We start from the raw sequence: 21,551 nt of genomic DNA, 5'->3' as shown, positions 1-21,551 counted from the left end.
TTAAATCTATATCTTCTATCTATACTTATAATAAATCTGTAGAGAGGTCAATTCTGTACATGAAATATATTTTCAAAATAACTATCAGGGGGTGATTAGTGATCGATACTGATGCCAAAAATGCAATCAGTAAAATTTTTGTCTGTCTGTCTGTCTGTCTGTCTGTCTGTCTGTCTGTCTGTCTGTATGTTCCTTATAGAAACAAAAACTACTCGACGGATTTTAACGAAACTTGGTACAATTATTCTTCATACTCCTGGGCAGGTTATAGGATACTTAGGAATTCCCACGGGAACGGGAATTAGCGGGTAAATCCTTTTATATGAAAAATCTAAACCGCTTGAGTTAGACGCTTGAAATTTGTCATGCAGGTACCTTAGTAAACATAAAGCTTAGTTACAACAGGATATTGCAAAATTCCCACGGGGACGGGAGTTAGCGGGAAAAAACATTTGTATGAAAAATCTAAACCGCTTAAGTTAGACGCTTGAAATTTGGCATGCAGGTATCTTAGTAAACTTAAAGCTTAGTTACAACAGGATATTGCAAAATTCCCGCGGGAACGGGAGTTAGCGGGAAAAAACATTTGTATGAATAAATCTAAACCGCGTAAGATAGATGAAGGGGGTAAAACGGAATGGGGTGCGATGGTGAGCGACCTCCTCGTGGTGCACCCTGGGCAACGTCCGCGTGGTCTGTTCACGCGGGCGGCTAACTTCTCACCTGCGCGGCAGGTCTCGTCAACTCGGCGGGTCTGTCGGGCAACCCGTAACCCACAATTGAGTGGGCCGGGGGCCGTCGAGGCATTTGCCCGGGCCACGATGCAGGGGACATCTTTAAAAACCCCCACAGGTGGGGGCTGGTGGGGCGTTTGCCCGGGCCCATTCTTTGGAGGGCCGCTCTCGGTACTTCTCTGATCAGCAGAGCTGACCGAGCAGCGGCATAGAGCAGACCGTAACCCGCTACGGCGGGCCGGGGGTCCTGTTATACCAGGGCCGCGAGGAGAAAACCTCTATAAAAAACAACTGGAGGAGGGGACTGGGGGTTCCCTCGAAGCCAGAGAGGCTTGCTCGTGAGCGAGCCTCTAGCCTGAGGCGGAGCTGCGGACGAATGTCCAACCAGGACAATAACTCGCGGCTCCGTTTCTTTGGGCTCTGGTGGAAACCGTCGGGTTTTAGTGGGTAGGCCCCGCCTTTAGTGGGTAGGTGGGGAGAGTCCCACATAACCCACTGGCCGTCCCCATAGACCAGTGGGTATGCGCAAAGCATTTCCCGACGGAAAAAAAAAAAAAAAAAAAAAAAAGGGGGTAAAACGGGATCCACGCGTACGAAGTCGCGGGCGGCCGCTAGTCCATAATATAGACCTAGGGTAACTGGATGGATTTACCTACCTTATTATTATAAAACTTAAGATATTATAATTAATTAAATACATTATATTGTTTTAATCTTTCATGGTCACTAAACATACATGGTAGCAATCTCGTCAGTAATAATAATTAACCTAAATACATATCCTACTAATATCCTACTTAATATTAAAAATGCGAAAGTTTGGATGTCTGGATGTTTGTTACTCTTTCACGCAAAAACTACTGAACGGATTTTGATGAAACTTTACAGTATTATTGTTTATAACCCAGATTAACATAATATAGGCTATAATCATGACGATCTGTGACAAACTAAATTTCACGCGGACGAAGCCGCGGGCAAAAGCTAGTTGAAAATAAAATGATTAATATTTATTGACTATTTATTTCACAAAACCTAATACATAATACACAGACAGATTAAAAACAAAAGTAAATTTCAACTTATGAAAATACATATTCATTGTCGGATTAGCTTTCTATCATGATCTCGTAAGGCTGCGTTTCCACCAGAGATGTGCGAGGATGCGTGTAGCGAAGGATGTGTTTGTAAAGAACCAATAGAATCGCTTCATTTACCTCGCCTCGGTCAGCACATCTCTGGTAGAAAAGGCTCAGGCTGTACAACACTAATGAGCATTTTCAAATCTCTGCTACACATCCTCGTACGATACATTTTCCTCGCACAGCTTTGGTGGAAACCCGCACACATTTTCACAGCACAGCTAGACATCTTCGCACGACACAATTCCCTCGCATATCTCTGGGAAACGCAGCATCCTCTCCCTCCCCCAAGGATCTCCACAATGTGCCCGCATCCAGGTTCTTCCCGCGACCTTCACCAGATCGTCGGTCCACCTAGTGGGAGGTCTGCCCACATGCTGATAACATGGTCCATCGTAATAAACTTCTTTCCGACATAATTTAATAAAGAAAACACCTAAAATGACCTAAAACCACAATTTTATTTTGCTTTTCACACGTCAATAAGCCAGTGAGTTACGTTACTGTGACAGCTAAGGTATTTTTCGATGACATCTTTGAAAATTGCAACTCATGGTAAGTTATTTGTATGAAACTTAATAAAAACTTTAGTCGCTATCGTATTCATTTAGATAGGTTTTTTACCTAACGATTTGAGATGAACTCATGGTAGTGTTTTTAGTTTTGCTGTGGTTCAGCTACTAACCGCTAGAGGCGCTGTACAATTTGCCATACATTTTTTTACGTCCTCGATAGCGAGGTGCTCGGTAGGTAAACTCATGGTAGAGGCACTGGTTTCAAAGTCTAAGTACTTTAGATCAGAGATAAAAATGCAAACAAAAAGTAATAAATTTTAAACATTGTAGGCCTGAAAGCCCCATTTTTTTTATTAAATACATAGTTTAGTAAGTGGATTATTATCGTATCAAATTTATGTGTTACTTGTAAATTTACACATTTACATAAATATTAATAATTCGTCCTAATAAATAAGTAGGTAATTAGTAATTATTTTTCTACGTTTTAGTGTAGGTTTTTTGGAGTCGGTTTTATTTTTTTTTATACAATTTTACTTATTTCTTGCTTTTTAGTTAACTAATTATTACCTTGATGTTACCACTGAAGGTAGGCAGTACACTGAGACCAAAAAAAATTGGTTCATAATCGGCGGAGATATTGCGTATAAAAAAGTTCATCCCCAATTTTCCACCCTTGGGGGTGAAATATTTTCTTCAAATTCGCATGAAACCACCCTTTTGATAATACCTATTCAACAAAAAAATAATCGTTCAAATTGGTTTATAATCGGCGGAGATATTGCGTATAAAAAATTCATCCCCAATTTTCCACCCTTGGGGGTTGTTTTTTTTATTATTAAATTTAAATGGGACCACCCTTGAGGTATTACCTATACGCCGAAAAAAGATTTGTTCAAATCGGTTCATAATTGGCGGAGTTATCGCGTAACAAACATAGAAAAAAAAAAAAACATTCGGGTCGAATTGAGAACCTCCTCCTTTTTTGAAGTCGGTTGAAAACAATGTAGCATCGTATTTGGGGCCTCTGAAAACAGCGGAGCGAAATCGTGGCTCTTGTATCAGACCACAACGAGTTGAGGTTGGCTATTGGGCCGCAACGCCATTACGTGATTTGTTTGCAAGTACATCAGGCTTTACCTTTTTGTTGCAAAATCGAACCTATGACGATAAATAAGGTGCCACAGTGTTAACCTTGACGTGAAAAAACAGCACGTTTTTAACATTATGGTGAGTAGGTAATCATAACGTATTTCGTAACTTTTAAACGCTACATAGAATTTTAAATACTTGTTTTTTCCAGCAGTTAAATAATGTTACGGAGTTTGATCAATAGGGATGTTTCCTGGGTCAAAAAGCAAGAGTTTTAATTAGTCCGTCAGTTAAGTTATCAAAAAATACTCTACACGTATTTTTCACTTTTTCAAACTAATGAAAATTTAAAGAGATAAAGCGCGCCAAAGTTCATAAGATGAGGCCCGTGACGTCAATGCGTGCATAAAAGTGCCGCACGTTGTGACGTCGTGCGGAACTTCAACGCACCATAACTATGTAATTATTTGTTAGATTGACAAATAAAAATATATGTGTCCAATATTTTTTGATATTAAACATGACGGACTAAAAAAATTTTTTTAGGAAACTAGCCTATTGTTTTAATTGCACATGGGCACTGAACCCAGTACCTCTAAGTTGAAAGAGTCTCACTCTCGTAGTCACGGGCCTTTGTTAGCTAACTCTAGAGAAATCTAAAAGTTAAAATAAATCCTTTCGTGAAAAAGTATCATTAATAAATAAGAACAGTTTAATATAATCTCTTTTATGTAATACCGATATTACTTTCTTTACTTATCCATTGCTAATTTCCGGCGGCTTGTACACACTGCGCAGTATAGAGAAATACGACCAAGAATTATTCAATATCTGAAAGTAAAAAAGGAATAATTTTAAAAGTAGGTATCAATAACGATTATCGAAATCTTGTAAATTCTAAATTAAGAACAGCAATAATGTTAGGCTAAGTATTTCGTAACACCGGTGCTTTTTGTATGGAGTTTGACAGATTTTTGACGTTTATCAAAGTTAAATTAAGATGGAGCAACCCAGCCTTAGTTATACGGGAATCAGTACAAGCATTGTAAAGTGTTTATTTAATAAAAGTATTTTAATTTTCATATTTTGAACTCGTTTTCATATTTTGAACTCGTTTTCATATCGAAGGGAACATGATTAAGCACTATCTACGCCATAATGTCGCTGCTGTGTGAGTCTTATCTATGGACCAATCACAGCGGGTTACGTGGACGCTCCCGCGCCGAGCTGTCAAATTCGCACTCCAACGACAGACCTCTATTGCCTTCCGAACTACTAACTTGATTGCATTGTATTTATATTCAAACTTGATAAATCTATACCTAAACCTAATATTCCAAAATCAAATCTTTTCATTGTTCGACTAAATTCCCTAAACAAGCACTATCATGTCAAACAGTAAGCTTTTGCTTCAGAGTAAACAACTACTGTAACGTTACATTTTGGGGAGGCCTCCTACTAGGTGGACCGACGATCTGGTAAAGGTCGCGGGAAGAGCCTGGATGCGGGCAGCGCAGGACCGTTCATTGTGGAAAACCTTGGGGGAGGCCTTTGTCCAGCAGTGGACGTCATTTGGCTGAAAAGAAGAAGAAGAACGTTACATTTTACGTACTTTCATAAAACTACTGCAGCAGATTGTTGACATGTAAGCCGTCAACTTTTGCGGTTTTTGAGATCTGAAATAAATATTTACATAATTAACTAACACCCGTATTCACAAACGATGTTTCCTTAAGTGAAGCAGCAAATCGAACGCACAGCGTTGAGTTCGTTCGTTCGTTCGTTTCAGCCGAAAGACGTCCACTGCTGGACAAAGGCCTCCCCCAAGGATTTCCACAAAGACCGGTCTTGCGCCACTCGCATCCAGGCACCTCCCGCGACCTTCACCAGATCGTCGTTCACCAGAGCGTTGAGTAGAGCTCTATGATTGGTTCACGCGTGGCTTTGTGTGTCCACGCGCACTGTGAGAACTCATAGTAATGTTTGTGAATACGGGCGTTAACAAGCTGACAAAACTAAGTTGATACTTCAGAAAATTATGTGAAAGATAAACTTAATTACTGTAGGGAAATAAACAGGAAAATTATGGATCATCGTTAAAAATTAATCTTTAGAAAACTTGAAAATTATGGATCATCGTTAAAAATAATTCTTTACAAAACTTTTTACTTGCTCACCTTAACATTATCAGTAAAAATATTCTCTGAGTCTTAGCGTCTGTAGAGTTCCAATAACATTTCCAAACAGCATCGTTAATTTCGCTGCTCTGAAAAATATGAATATTTTTTTACAATTCCTGTTAGCGACGTCAATAATAGTCAAGATTAATGTTGGCAGCATCATGTCAAATAGTGCAAACTAGCTAATTAATCTGTTTCGTAATTAAGAAAATGAACATGAAATTTTCGCCAAAAAGGCAATACCGTAGCGAAAACCATCAGGCTCTCTCGCTTACTCACTCGGTAGGCCTCTTTCTTGCATTATCTGATCTCTCACTTCCACAAAATAGCTTCTCTTTCACACTTTTCTGGAAAATCTGGAATGTTCAGGAAAAAATAGAGAAGAAACGAGACAGAAATATCGGACCTCTCGCTTCGAACATTCTAGAGCGTGAGATAGCAATATGTTTTGTCCTTGTCTTGCACGGATGGTCCGTTGCGCGAGGCAATACCGTAAAGAGAGCCGTTTTAGGTTTTTTGTCAATAACTTCGCCAATTTTGGGAATTTTGAGATGAAACTTTTTGTATAATGTAGATAATTTAATTACGCATCTGTAGAAAATAAGGAACCATTGTAAAACTACCTGCCAGTTGGAGAAAATTAGCAAAATCTGTGGATTTCCCGAAGACAGGGATAGCAATAGCGTGTGAAAGCGGGACGGAGATAGCCGCTCCCCATAAATACGGAATGAACCGCTCCAGCTGGCATGTTGTGTTGTTTTGTTCAGTTCAGAGAACAAGTGCTCCAAGCAACAAGTGATCTGAAGAAGCAAGAACTGAGAAAAGGAAGCGAATAATAAACGCGAGAAGTCTCAGCAAGTGAAATAGTGGTTTTATTCCTGCAAGTAGCACCTACTACGCCTGACATAGTAAGGGCGAGCTCTCAACGGCAGTCATCATCGTCCGGTCAGCGCTCTCGAACACACACAAACGCATACAGTCCACTGCAATCCACCACATTTTCCTGGTCCTTCGAGCCGGATCACCACATTTTCCTGGTCCTTCGAGTAGCCGGATTACGGGAATAGCGAAGATGCCTGTCACCAGGTCGGAGAAGCTACGAGGTGCCGCCGCCGCGGCTAACGCCGCCGCCGCAGGGAGAATTACGTCGCCGCCGGTTCATGGAGGAAGTACTCCGACGGAAACCACGGATACTTCATCAACGCTGACCCCGTATCCCGCCGGGGGCGCGTCCTCACCGCGCATCGCCAGGGACCACGCCGCGCCGGCTGTTAGCACCCGGGTTATGGGAGAGCCCGGCGTGCATTTGGGAAGAGGGGAACCAGCACCGCGCTCCTACACAGAGGAGATAACCGCCGACGTCACGAAGCCACACGAAGCACTAAGGGCCCGTATCGCGGAAGCAGAGAAGAGACGTGCCGCCGCCGCCGCCGCCGCCGCCGCCGCAGCCGCCGCCGCCGCCTCCACGCCCACCGCGGCCAATGTTGCCGCCGCCACCGTCGCCGCCGCCAACGCCGCCGCCGCGACTCCCGCGACTACGGTGACCACCGTGCCGACTGTTGAAGGACAGTACGCGCCACCCACGCCGCAAGTGCATGAACAAACGCCGCGACTGTCACGAGTGAATCAGGACACGCGCTCCGTCCGCTCGTCAAGAAGAAGGGCAGAAATAGAGGCCAAATTAAGAGTGGCCCGCCAGGAACTGGAAGTTGCCAAAGCGGAATTGGAGTTGGCCCAATTGGATTCCGACATGGAAGAGGATCCAGAAGAAGTGCAGTACAGGCAAATGCAGGTCGAAAATTGGTTGGACCACTCGAACACCATCGCCGAGAGGGTCCCGCCGGAACTACAACCGATACCGCCGCCGCCGCCCGCCGCGCCGCTGCCGCCGCCGCCACAAGTTCTACCGCTGCCGCCGCCACCGCCGCCGCAAGTGTTGCCGCCGCCGCCGCCACAGCCGCTACCTACGGAAGGGAGAACAGACATTCAAGAGTTAGCCATGGCCATCACCAAGCTGTCACAGAGGGCAGAGGGTGGCCTCACAAGACAACTGGTCGACCTCCCAAGTTTCAATGGCGCATGTGAAGAATGGCTCGCGTTCAGAAGGTCATATGAAGACACCGCGCGCTCCTTCACGCCGGCACAGAATTTGGCGCGACTACGAAGGTGTCTCCAGGGGCACGCAAGGGAGGCAGTCAAGAGCCTCCTGTTCACCGCCGAGAATCCGGAAGAGCTGATGAAGAGCCTGGAGGTCCGGTTCGGCAGACCTGGAGCCATAGCCCTGGCGGAGTTAAAGAAGATGGAAAGGCTGCCAAGGGTCAACGAGTCATCAGGGGAGATCTGCATGTTTGCCAGCCGAGTCCGCAATGCCGTGGCCACCATCAGGGCACTCGGCAAGACAGAATATTTGTGCGCACCAGGGGCCGTGGAGTGTCTAATAGAGAAGATGCCGCCGACCATGAAATCTCGGTGGCTGATGTACCAACGCGAGCGCCGGGCAGAGGGAAAACCAGCGCTCGAACTCATGTATGACTTCATGGAAGTTGAAGCAGATATTAACAGTGATTACGCTCCCCCGGAAGTGTCCTGGGACCAGAAGAGAAATATGTTCAAGAGGCCGGTTCACCATGTCCAACAAACAGAAGGACGCCGTGAAGAACCGAAGACTGACGCGAAGAAGTGCCCAGAGTGCCGTGAGGACCACTGGTTGTACGAATGTAAGAAATATAAGGAAGCCAGTGTTGAAGATAAGTGGGAAATGGTGAAGAAGGCAAGAATGTGCTTCAAATGCCTGCGCTTCAAGCACTCAAGGAACACGTGTCGGGCACAACCATGCAAGAAGTGCATGAGATGGCATCACATCAGTCTTCACTCAGAGAAGCCCGCAGCGGCGAAGACTCAAGAGAAGCCCGCCGAAGGAGTTGTATCGTCGGTACACACCACGAGCTGCGGAAAGGCCTACTTGAAGATGACGCCGGTGAACCTCTACGGGCCCAAAGGGACAGCAAAAGTGCTCGCGCTCCTGGACGAAGGGTCCACCGTCACGCTGCTGGACTCATCAGTGGCAAAGAAGATTGGGGCGCAAGGAAAGCCGGAAGCCATCACCATCGAGATGGTCGGGGGGAACGGTATGCAGAAGAGCAACTCCCAGAAAATCAACATGAAGATCAAGGTGGTCCATTGCAGAAATAAGCTCAACATGGAAGCAAGAACTATCGACAACTTGAAGCTGGCGAAACAAGGGGTCGAAGAAAGAATGCTTCAAAAGTGTAAACACTTACAGAAGATCAAGGACAAGCTGGTCTACGACAAGGAAGAACCACAACTACTGATCGGGCAAGATAACTGGGGGCTCATAGTCACACGGAGACTACGCAAAGGGAAGGCCTCCGAACCAGTTGCCTCCTTGACCAGCTTGGGATGGGTCTTACACGGATGCGACGCCGGAGGAAGTGTCCCTGTCAAGTTCGTGCACCACAGCAGGTTGATGGAAGACGGAAGAGTACCGCATGGCCTCAGTGATCTTCGGGGCAACGTCATCACCGTCTACGGCAATTTATGTCATGAACAAGAACGCAGAAGACTTCAAGGAGGAACACCCGGCAGCCGTGGCAGCAATACGGAGGAACCATTATATGGATGACTACTTGCAAAGTTTCACAACGGTAGAAGAAGCCAAGCGGATCGCGAAAGAGGTACAGACGATCCACAACAAGGCGAGCTTCCACCTGAGAGGATGGGGGAGCAATCAACCAACCGTTCTCGAAGGAATTGAAGATCAGCGACAGGAGGAAGTCCTCGAACTGGGCAAGGAAGAGAAAACCCTGGGGCTGAGATGGCTAATCACAGAAGATGCACTCGCCTTCAACGTGGGCTTCAGGAACACTCCGCCCGAAGTACTCGCTGGGCAAAGAGTACCAACGAAGAGGGAAGTCACCAGCACCGTCATGTCTACGTTCGACCCCATGGGCTTCGCGACGCCGATCCTAATACAGGGCCAGAAACTCATACAGGAGATCTGGCGTACCAAGATCGACTGGGACGAGAAGATTCTCGAACCACAAGTCGCCGCATGGATCAGATACTTGGAAGACGTCGCCGTACTAAAGGAACTGAAGATCCCAAGGTGCCTGTCGCCAAGAACCAGAAGAGGGCAACTCCACACGTTCTGCGACGCGAGTGAAGAAGCGTACGCCGCAGCCGTCTATTGGCGAACGGAAGACCCAGACGGCACGATACGCGTCGCATTGATTGCTGGGAAAGCAAGGGTAGCTCCTAGCAAACCAGTGTCTATCCCACGGTTGGAATTGCAAGCAGCATTATTGGGCAGCAGACTTGCCTCATCGGTGGAGAAGGAGCTCGATTTGGAGATTGAAGAAAGGACCTTCTGGACAGACTCCAGCACCGTCCTTCAATGGTTGAAAGCAGACCCGAGGAAATTCAAGACGTTCGTGGCCCATCGCCTCGCGGAAATTGAAGAGCTGACGCGAATTCAAGATTGGAGATGGGTGCCGACAAAGGAAAACCCCGCAGATGATGCCACAAGAGGCACTCCGAACGAGTTTGATGAAAACGCAAGATGGTTCAAAGGTCCCGCCTTCTTATATGGAAACAAAGAAGATTGGCCGGCGAGACGCTTTGAAGTCAAAGAAGAACTCACCGGAGAAGAGAAGAATCCCCAAGTTGTTGCCACATTGAAGGTCATACCACAAGTCACTCCGGACCCGAAGAGATTCTCCGACTGGACTCGACTGCTACGCAGTACAGCGCGCATATTCCAGTTCATCGACCTGCTAAAAAGAAGAGTAGCGGAAAAAAGAAGTGTCCACATCGTCAGGCACCGAAGATGGAAGAAAACACCGAGTCACGTCCCCCGGGAGAAGAAAGAAGAAAAGGTCTTCTTAACGCTGGAAGATAAGTTCATACATAGGGCAGAAGAGGAGCTTATCAAGAGGAGCCAGCAGGAGAGCTTCTCCAAAGAACTTTGCTGCCTCGAAAAAGGGAGGCCATTGGAGAACTCGAGCCGACTAAAGAAGATTGACATATACCTGGATGGCCGCGGAATCCTAAAACTGAGGACGCGCACCAGGAAGATTGGTTCGGGAGAAGGACGAACCAACCCGATCATACTGGACGGGAAAAGTCAAATCTGCCGGCTCATCATAGGGTTCTATCACAAACGGTTCTACCATGGCAACTCCGCAACGATAATCAACGAAATAAGGCAGAAGTTCTGGGTACTCGGCTTGCGCAGCACCACAAGATGGATCACACATGGGTGTCAATGGTGCAGAGTCCACAAGGGAGAGCCTCAAATACCACCCACCGGAGACTTGCCGGCCGAACGATTGCAGCATCATCAACCACCCTTCACCTGCACGGCAGTGGATTACTTCGGCCCGATGCAAGTCACGATCGGGAGGAGAACTGAGAAGAGATGGGGAGCCCTGTTTACCTGCTTAACGACCCGGGCGATACACCTGGAGCTGGCTAATTCATTAAGCACCAGCTCCATGATCATGGCCCTGCGAAGAATGGCTGCACGAAGAGGGACGCCGAAGATAATCTTCAGCGACAACGGGACTAACTTCGTGGGGGCCAATAGAGAATTGCAAGAGGCCGCCTCAAGGGAAGGAATCACATGGCGATTCATCCCACCTGGATGTCCGAATATGGGAGGCGCCTGGGAAAGAATGGTCCGCTCGGTAAAGACATCATTAATGACCATTCTTAAAGAAAGATCACCGCCAGAAGAGGTCCTGCACACGCTCCTCCTCGAAGTGGAGCATATCGTAAACTCACGTCCCCTTACCCACATCAGTATGGATCCCGAAGACGAAGAAAGCCTAACGCCGAACCACTTCCTCATCGGAAGATCCTGCGGAGCAATGGCGCCGGGCGTGTTTGAAGACCACGATCTCATCGGGAGGGCGAACTGGAGGACAGCGCAGCGCTTGACGGACCACTTCTGGCAAAGGTGGCTGAAGGAATACCTGCCAACTTTGATGCCGAGGAAAATAGCCGGCCGGGAGACCGAAGACCCTCAAGTCGGCGACGTCGTATTAATAGTCGACGCGACGCTACCAAGAAACACTTGGCCACGAGGGGAAGTGCTGCGAGTGTATCCTGGACCGGACGGCAGAGTAAGAATCCTCGACGTGCGAACACCCGGAGGAGTGCTGCGGCGACCGACGCGACGAGTGGTAGTCCTGGTTCCTGCCAAGACGTCGCATCCGGAGGAAGGAGTGCTTCGCACTGCGGGGGAGAATGTTAGCGACGTCAATAATAGTCAAGATTAATGTTGGCAGCATCATGTCAAATAGTGCAAACTAGCTAATTAATCTGTTTCGTAATTAAGAAAATGAACATGAAATTTTCGCCAAAAAGGCAATACCGTAGCGAAAACCATCAGGCTCTCTCGCTTACTCACTCGGTAGGCCTCTTTCTTGCATTATCTGATCTCTCACTTCCACAAAATAGCTTCTCTTTCACACTTTTCTGGAAAATCTGGAATGTTCAGGAAAAAATAGAGAAGAAACGAGACAGAAATATCGGACCTCTCGCTTCGAACATTCTAGAGCGTGAGATAGCAATATGTTTTGTCCTTGTCTTGCACGGATGGTCCGTTGCGCGAGGCAATACCGTAAAGAGAGCCGTTTTAGGTTTTTTGTCAATAACTTCGCCAATTTTGGGAATTTTGAGATGAAACTTTTTGTATAATGTAGATAATTTAATTACGCATCTGTAGAAAATAAGGAACCATTGTAAAACTACCTGCCAGTTGGAGAAAATTAGCAAAATCTGTGGATTTCCCGAAGACAGGGATAGCAATAGCGTGTGAAAGCGGGACGGAGATAGCCGCTCCCCATAAATACGGAATGAACCGCTCCAGCTGGCATGTTGTGTTGTTTTGTTCAGTTCAGAGAACAAGTGCTCCAAGCAACAAGTGATCTGAAGAAGCAAGAACTGAGAAAAGGAAGCGAATAATAAACGCGAGAAGTCTCAGCAAGTGAAATAGTGGTTTTATTCCTGCAAGTAGCACCTACTACGCCTGACATAGTAAGGGCGAGCTCTCAACGGCAGTCATCATCGTCCGGTCAGCGCTCTCGAACACACACAAACGCATACAGTCCACTGCAATCCACCACAATTCCCTTTTCGTAATCAAAAGAGTAGGTATAACGTAAAAGTAGATATGAAAGACAAATTAATACTCAAAAAATCCTCTTTACGTATCTTAAATACATAAAGCTAAATAAAACGAAAAAGAAGTCTATAAAAGGTTTTCTATATTTACCTTTGAAATAATGTTGTCTCCAAAAATACTGATCATCCATATCTGAGCTAATACAGTGGATAAAAACAGAAAATACCCAGGTAAATCTGACCATTTTCCAACCTAAAATAGGTAGGTAATACATGTGTGATTTGTTATTGGGCATGTGTGAAATACATATTTGAAAAGACAAACTAACCAAAATAAGTGATACATACGGTTATACAAAATCCAAGGGCGCAAATTTCAAAAGAGCCAACCAGAATATTGAAAAAATTTGGCAGTCTAAATATTGCATCCAAATGTTCTGACAGTCTGAAATAATTATTCTTTTCAATAAAGCAAAACAAAAAACCTATTAAATGATAAAAAATATTTAAAAAATGCTCACTCTATGATGGTTTGGTGGTTCTGTATACATTTGTTGAGGTTAGCAAAATTACTGTTTTTTAAATTTTGAAAATCGTCGTATAGCACCATGAAATTGATGCAGACATGTGTGACCAACATGAAGTATAATGCATCTACAGTCATCATGTATATTATGCAGATGTAATCTAAAACAATGAATATGTTTTTGATTTTGCCAGATCACAGAAAATGCATAAAGGCAAGGTCAAAACTATCTCTGTATAATTTTGGTAAAAAGAGCCAATTTCGATGGGAAAAGAACGTTTCAATTTCTTGGTGAAATGCGTGGGCTGTGTTATCTATCATTATGTATTTATTAGTTCGTGTTAGACAGGCATAAATGCCATATAAGGCTGAACTTTAGGAAGAATAATATAAGCTGCCTCGACTTAAAAAGTATCAAAAATATTTAACACAACAAAACAAACTCTCATTTCAATTAAAGTTTAGTACTTACCGCACGCAATGCAATGAATGTAAGCCAAAAACCATGGTATCCACGCATCCGTAAAAAATGGCAAAAGAATAGCAAAAGGCAACGCAAAAATCACTGTCTTCGTACTTAAATAGTAATACAGCATCATAATCAAAGTCGACAAATTGTAAGCGGACGCTAACAAAAAGTTCAATAAAAACAAATATTTTGTCAACGTTTTGACAAACACTATTTCGCTGGATACGATCTTCTTTTTCTTCTCATCTTTGCATATATTCAGATACAAAGATTCTACACATTTCATCACTTCCACAATTTTCTCTCTATTCATTACTACAGCTAGTACCTTTAGCATTGATAATATACAATAACAAATACAAGGTACTAATCCCAGGAGAGTCACAAAACTATCGGTGGAAAACTTTGAGATTACAAATCCTATTTCTTCCAAAAGAATGGGAAAATACACAGCTGCAATCAAATAAAATCTGTAATGAATTTTAGCCCCATCTATTCCAAGTATCCAGTAGTTAAAATGTACTAATTTAAATAACTCATTGTAAGAAGTTATGTCCATCTTCATAATATAGACAAGGTGACTAAAATGTGTTGCTTAACTGAGTTTCAATCCTCGTATGAGGATATTAAGGGTTTTTCAATTGATTGAAAACTAATATTGACTTTTCAGCAATCAAAAAATATTCATTCAAGTTCAATGGAAGAGCTAATAGCCAGTCTGTTGACTTTTAATTTGTTGCGTAGTTGTATGAGTTTTTTAACACGTTAGATAGGATTGCAAAAATACATTTATTTTATTTTGTACCTATCGGAAGTTTGTACTATTTAAATGTATCAGATTGTGCAATGTGCATAACATCTTACTTTGACTGTAAAAACGTCAAAATACATACAAAAACCACCGGTTATCGTTATAGTTACGGTCAAAGTTTGGTGGTGCAACTCAGCCTTAAACTCTCAAATATTACTGTATTACACCTACTTTAAAAATCTATAAGAATTAAGTATGACGAAAAAATATTTCATTTGTGCACTCATTGAGATCAGTAAATTGTTATAAATTATTGTCATTTTAATTAATAAAACCATCACGTAGGATCATAAAAATTATGCAAATGAAGTGACCGAAATAAAATTCAATGCATCCACCATCGTGACGTATAAGTATGCAAATGTAACCTGGAAATGAGGTTATATTTTGGCATGGGGTTATTAATATTATGTACGTACATACTTCCTTTTTTTTACGTCTGGTAAATTTTACTAACTCTGAAATCACAAAAAAGAACAGCTGTTCTATAAATTCACGTTAAGTAGATTGGACTAAATGAATATTGAAAGTTGTTCATAAACATGGGTCTCTACCCCTGTAAAATCCAGACGGTATAACGAAAAATCTCATGCAGTGTTTGTTATTACTTGTAGTATGAAATTGAACTTAATTTCCGTGAACAATTTTACTATCGGATCGCGAATAAGTGCGATCGTATAGCTTAGCGCAAACAAAGTGAGGAATAATTATATTGCTGTCTGTATTGACAAAGACCTCGTAAACACATTATGCCCTCCGGTTTTTCAGTATAGCCTTCATCAAAGGCTATACCTACTATAAAATACTGGAGGAGGTCTTCAACGGTTTAGCAACAAGATCAATCTAGTTTCAAAAAGTCTTGCAGTTCTAAAACATTACGTGCGACATAAGTGGTGTGGTAATTTCTTTCAGTGGATAAGAAAACATTGTGATGGAAAAATAACCTTCATATTTGGATGAATAATATTTCTTATTCATTAATACATACAAATTATCCCAATCCCAACTAATATTATAAATGCGAAAGTAACTCTGTCTGTCTGTCTGTCTGTCTGTCTGTCTGTCTGTCTGTCTGTCTGTTACGCTTTCCCGCTTAAACCTCGCAACCGATTTTGATGAAATTTGGCATAGAGATAGTTTGAGTCCCGGGAAAGAACATAGGATAGTTTTTATCCCGGTTTTTGAAACAGGGACGCGCGCGATAAAGTTTTTCTGTGACAGACAAAATTCCACGCGGGCGAAGCCGCGGGCGGAAAGCTAGTAATGTAATAAAATTAACTCATTGACACCTCTTGAGTACTGTAAATACATAAAGTGCTTATTCTTTGTTAAAACCTAACATTTCAAAGGCAGAAAAGATTTTACTTATTTTTTTAAAGTGTTTGATAAATGCAAAATATCTTTCAAAATGGATTATAATGGTGCTATAAAATAAGCCACACTTTTGGCAAAAGAAAAATCATATCACTGTAAAATGCCGCTGTATTCTGAATTCTGAAAAACCAAAGCCCGCCTAAGCACATGTTTTATTTGAATGAATGTTGAATATTATCGCAATAATCGTATATTATGACAAATGTGAGGTCCCAGGTGTGTCATTGGGATGCGTGCTAACTTACAACGGTATAGATTCCAACAAAACTCATCCACTATTTTATGCTGAATGTGTCGTAATGTAAAATTTAAACCCCTATCATAATTTCGGATTTTTCTTCTACTTACTTCCACATCGCATACAAATTTCGTTGTAAATACCTTATTTTAGCAGTTTTCACATTTATTGAAGTACGTGTCTTTCAAAGGATGTTCAACTTAAAATATATTTTGCAATAATTTCGGTGCGCAATAAGTATTTTTTCCTTGTTGAAATTATTACACGGTAGCTGAAATTAGTACATCGTGAAAGGTTGGAATTAAAGTAACGTTATGCTTGCTTCAGAACTGAAATTCAGTAGAGACATTTTAATCTGGAAAACTCAATATTAAAGACCTGAATAACAAGGAAATTTTCCTTTAAAGTTTTGCTATTTTGTCCCTAATACAGTACAAAATTTAATTACCCTATAATACGACAAGGGTATTAAAGTAATAGCAGAAACTTTAATCATAAATATTTAAAAGGGATAAACCTAAAATTCCGACTAAATAGTTTGTGGTAATTAACATCATTTCTACTAAAAGACCGAATATTACTTTGAATTCTTTGAAATGGAGCCTTAATTGGTCCATCTTAAGTTCCTTTTATGATCGTGATTTCGTGAAATTAATCAATCCTTTCAAAATCTCGTTATAGTGGCCTTTGGTTTACATTAAAAGGCTTTAATAAAAGCTAAAGGGCGAGAGGTCAAAACAATACGACAAGATCGGAAGGCGTTGGCTCAATAGAGAATCTGGATGTGGTAAAATTATAACGAATAAAAATAATTTAATAAAACAATCAGAGCAACACGATATTTACCTAGGTACATACAACATAATTCCGTACTGTAAATTTTAATATCCTACCTACCTGAGTACATTGTGGGCTTTTTATGACCTTCTCTTTAGCACTAGAATGAAGCCTTTATACGATTTTCAAAAGTATTTGCTACAGGATTCAATATGTATCAGTATTAGGATTTGTCTGTGGCCGTGGTCACATGGCCATCTCACTTTGGGTAAGAGGATTAGAGAGTTAGAAACATGGACTGTTTCGACTATATCATGAACCTAAAGTCGCGTCATAACTTTAGTTAGGTACTCAAAGTTCTCTAGATCTAAATAATAAAGAAACCACCGGAGTTTTGGGCTGACTCTGTGTAGGTTTGTTGTCGACACGACAAGAAGAAGATAAAAAAACCCTTCCAAATCAAATTCTCAACTATGATTTCTTCGGATCATCCAAGTCCATTCTAGCCTCAAATTATCCATGTTGGGAAGTCAAACAGAACCGTCATCCCTAAGGAGCCACTTTATCTTAGCTTGGGAAGGAAAATAGCCTCCTTGCGACGGCTTGTTTAATAGTACAGCTTACGTATCGCCATTTTATTGTGCATCAAAACTAGATTGGTACTAGACTGATTGTCTTAGTGGACATACCGTAAAGATAATTCGCTGACTGGTTTATTACTGATGTGGTGTGATGAGGAGCGAGAAATTAAGGAATTACGTTTTAGTGATCGGCTTTTTATTGGGACTCGCTAATGAAAGATGTTTATTACTATGGGATAGTTTATACAATACTTACCGATACCAAATTAACAAATAGGTGGGGCAAGTACTTGCTATACAAAAATGGAGATGAGTAGATAAACCAAAAATGTCTCAATGATCGTCACATGATGCTAAAGTAAGGACTAAAGAACAAAATACTTTTTCTTGAAAAGATTCAAGAAGCTTCAACTAAAGATGCAAGTTCACACTCATTGGTTTGGTTTCATCGATATGAATGTTACTTTTCATTTTTCTAACTAGTTCAAATGTTTCATCTTTCAACTTGTTGATCAGTAATGTATGTTTACTGTAATTAATATTGTTGCGTATTTGGAACAACTCTTTAACTATGTTTATTTATGCGCACAGATCGCTAACAGCAGCGGGGCGTCGCTCAACACTGCAAGAATTGCTTCCTCGATGTTCCACTTCCATTTCTGATACAGTGCAGTAATGTATTTGGGTTGTTAGTTTCTTATTGCATTCTATTCTCAATGTTTCATTATTCTAGTTACATCAAAATACACATTATCGAAAACAGCACTCTGGCGAACCAATAAATCAAATAATATCTTATTATTGCGGCATGTCATTGTAACCTACATAGTAAGGTAATTTATAGCAAGTGTTATACTTATTGACAAAAGCAGAATTTATTCTACCACATACACAATATAATTTTTTGAAGGTTTGGGCTCGGTAAAAATTGTATATTACTAAACTGCTAACTATGAAATCTTTAAGTTGATTTATCAACTACGAGTAAGGTTAGTAGAAGGTACCATCCAAAACAGAAAAAATAGCCATAAAAAGTGAGTAGAATACCTACAGTAGCGAATGAGTCTTCAGGTTACCTTACAGTTGCAGTCATTTCAAGACAGAACCAAAATTAAATGGACCTTAAACCGGAATGATCAAGACCTAACCATAATTGCTTTGCCAACTGGATTATCGGAAGCCATTGAGAAACCTCTGCTAGTACGACCAACTTTTTAATGAATCGCTATGCAATTTCCATTCCCTCAAATATTCATGTTTTGTTACCAATATTGGTGCAATGAAGATCTAACAAACGCACACCTAGAGAGTTCCGTATCGAAAACCAATTTCGTCTTTCCAACTGCTAACCAGCTATCTGGAGTTCATAAAAATTCTATAAAATGCTTCGGTGCGGAGTTTTAGTTTGGGGCATTGCAAACGGCAGTATCACACCGTCTTGTTGCGTGTCTACATTGGAGACTTTAGTTATTTTAACAAATAAACACTAATAATAGTTAATTGATGAAGACTTTAAAACGTTGAACAAAATTTTTGATGGTGAATTTCTTATTGAAACTAATTTTAGAATTCAAAATTCAAGTTTTCATTGTATTTGTGGTAGTATATTCTCGGTTTAATAAAATAAACTTTCAGTCTGTTCAAAGTGGTACTCGCCTGTACCTACCTACATGTATTTGTAAGCTGCAGTTATGTCATATGTAACAGTTTTCGACATGTTTTAAAGATGACAAATAATTTTGGTGAGCTGATAAACATGCAATCCTCATAATCCATATGATGTAAGACTTAGAGAACTGCCATAGGCATCGGACATGACTCAATCAGACCGACAGCATAACGCGTCCTTCGAAGTATCTTACGAGTAGAAATTATAGATTGACGATTAGTTACTGCATAAATACCAGTCCAGATCAATCCAGGTAGAGTCCACCAATCTAAATACACCTTTTGGTAATACCAAACCATCGAACTGTCAGCCACCAGCCATCTCAGGTGGATTCTACGGCTTCGATTATCCGTTTACAAAAGTCCCGAGCTCAATTCTCACCAAACTTGTTTAATTAAAGTTTTCGCACTCTTTTTCCCTTTAGGAGAGGAAATAATCCCTTGTTAGGCACAGGGGTGCGGTGGAGCGTCCGCAGCGATGCGAAGTTTTATTTGAGTAGTTTTGTTGAAGTTTCGACGGATTTATAATTATCATGATTTGGCAATATTGGTTTCAGAGATTGAAGTAGGTGGTCATAGTATTAGTATTCAAATTGTGATATAATAATTAAAAATACAATTTTATTTCACCAATTGGTATGAAATGTATTTACATTTACTCACGTTATTAACACAAAATTTATATTGCTAACTGTAAACACACAAACATTTAATTTTATACTTCCGATAATATTTTACATACTCGTACCTATTTTATTGGATTAGTTGCCGCTAGCTTTATAGTCATCAGACAGCGAACAGCCATCAAACTTTCCTAGCAAAAAATTTAAAGTACGGAAAGAGGGTCTTTTGACAAGAGATTTATTTTATTCAAATGGTAGGTAACAATAACCTCAAAAGGTTCTTCAAGATATAATTCTATTCCATCTAAGAACCTTTAAAGTTCCATCGCAAACTACCCACTCGTTGCAATTTTATTTCCCAGCACAAGGTACATTCGCTGACGAGTCAATAACAGCCTGTGTCCACAAAACGTTAGGCGAAGTTTTTGTACTCAGTATTTGCTTTCGGATCCGAGTTGAAGTTCCAATATGGCGGAAAGTATTCCTGCATTCGCATGTTAGAACACCCCGGAATAAGTTCTACTGCGATCAGATTGTAAACTTTACCATTGGGATGCATGGTCTCTTTACTTTTATGGTTATTGTGCTTTAATGATAATGGCGAAACTTTTTAAGTACCGTATTAGAACAAAGACACTCGAAATTGAATGGAACGAAATGTAAAAACAATTGACTTGTTCGTTCGTTCGTTCGGTTCAGCCGAAAGACGTCCACTGCTTTTTACAATGACCTCCCCAAAGGATTTCTGCAAAGACCGGTCCTGCGCTGCCCGCATCTAGGCACCTCCCGCGACCTTCACCAGATCGTCGCTCCACATAGTGGGAGGTCTGCCCACACTACGTCTTCCGGCTCGTGGTCGCCACTCTAGAACTTTTGCCCCCGCCAATTGATTGTGCATGAAGCGATTCCACCTCTTTTTCAAAGAGGAAAATACTCGGGTTACAATAGAATATTTTGGTGAAGGATAATTTATTTATAAATACTGAAATATACAAACAAAACATCAGCTAAAGTAAACTAAAGTTAAAAACATAATGCAGTTATTTTCATAGTAGGTAATCATTAGACGAATAATATCAATGAAAAAGTCTGACACCCGTATTCACAAAAGTATTTTGCATAAGTGAAGCAGCAAATCGAACGCACAGCGTTGAATAGAGCTCTGTGATTGGTTCGTGTGTCAACCTGTGCGTCCACGCTCACTGTGAGACCTCATAGTAAGAGATGCTCAAAGGTTCATTGCCATACCACCATCTGGAGCTATAAATAATATTCTTGTCTTCAGCCGTCTATAAAATATTTCGTCACTTCAGTGCCCAGTTTATTTTGTTTGCATATTCTACTCACATTTTCTGGATGTTAACCCCAAAGTGATTGACAAGTCTCATTTCTATGATAAATAGTTAGCACGGAGTGGAACTTGTATTATTAAAGTTGTGGGCAACATTATTCCAGGCACCTCACCTTGTTGGTTCACTAAGAAAGTTTAGTGACAATTCCTAGAGAGTAGTGTGTACAAAGTTATTTAGTCGTATGCCTTTCCTGGTAAAAACACATCAAACTTGATACTAATTACTTTTTTATTATTATTTATTGTCGATTAATATGTCGTCGCTTTTATTTAAAAAAATCTTCTTAAAAGGACGAGTACTAGAAGTAAAAAAATAGTTGAATG

General features: G+C 41.5%; 1 protein-coding gene and 1 pseudogene across 1 annotated transcript; one reads left to right on the top strand and one right to left on the bottom strand.

Annotated features, from left to right (window-relative positions):
* Positions 1-4,239: 4,239 nt before the first annotated feature.
* Positions 4,240-17,134, bottom strand: LOC135079539 (putative odorant receptor 92a). The gene is made up of 7 exons (XM_063974191.1): positions 17,125-17,134; positions 13,331-13,496; positions 13,158-13,254; positions 12,961-13,062; positions 5,661-5,749; positions 5,096-5,159; positions 4,240-4,314 (listed from the first exon to the last, which is right to left on the bottom strand). Exons 1-7 carry the CDS (start codon positions 17,132-17,134, stop codon positions 4,240-4,242), a joined length of 603 nt encoding a protein of 200 aa, XP_063830261.1.
* Positions 5,786-12,678, top strand: LOC135079361 (uncharacterized; annotated as a pseudogene).
* Positions 17,135-21,551: the final 4,417 nt, after the last annotated feature.

Source organism: Ostrinia nubilalis, chromosome 16 (assembly GCF_963855985.1).
Source record: "Ostrinia nubilalis chromosome 16, ilOstNubi1.1, whole genome shotgun sequence".
Taxonomy (NCBI): Eukaryota; Metazoa; Arthropoda; class Insecta; order Lepidoptera; family Crambidae; genus Ostrinia; species Ostrinia nubilalis.
This window is presented reverse-complemented; position numbering and strand designations above follow the sequence as displayed.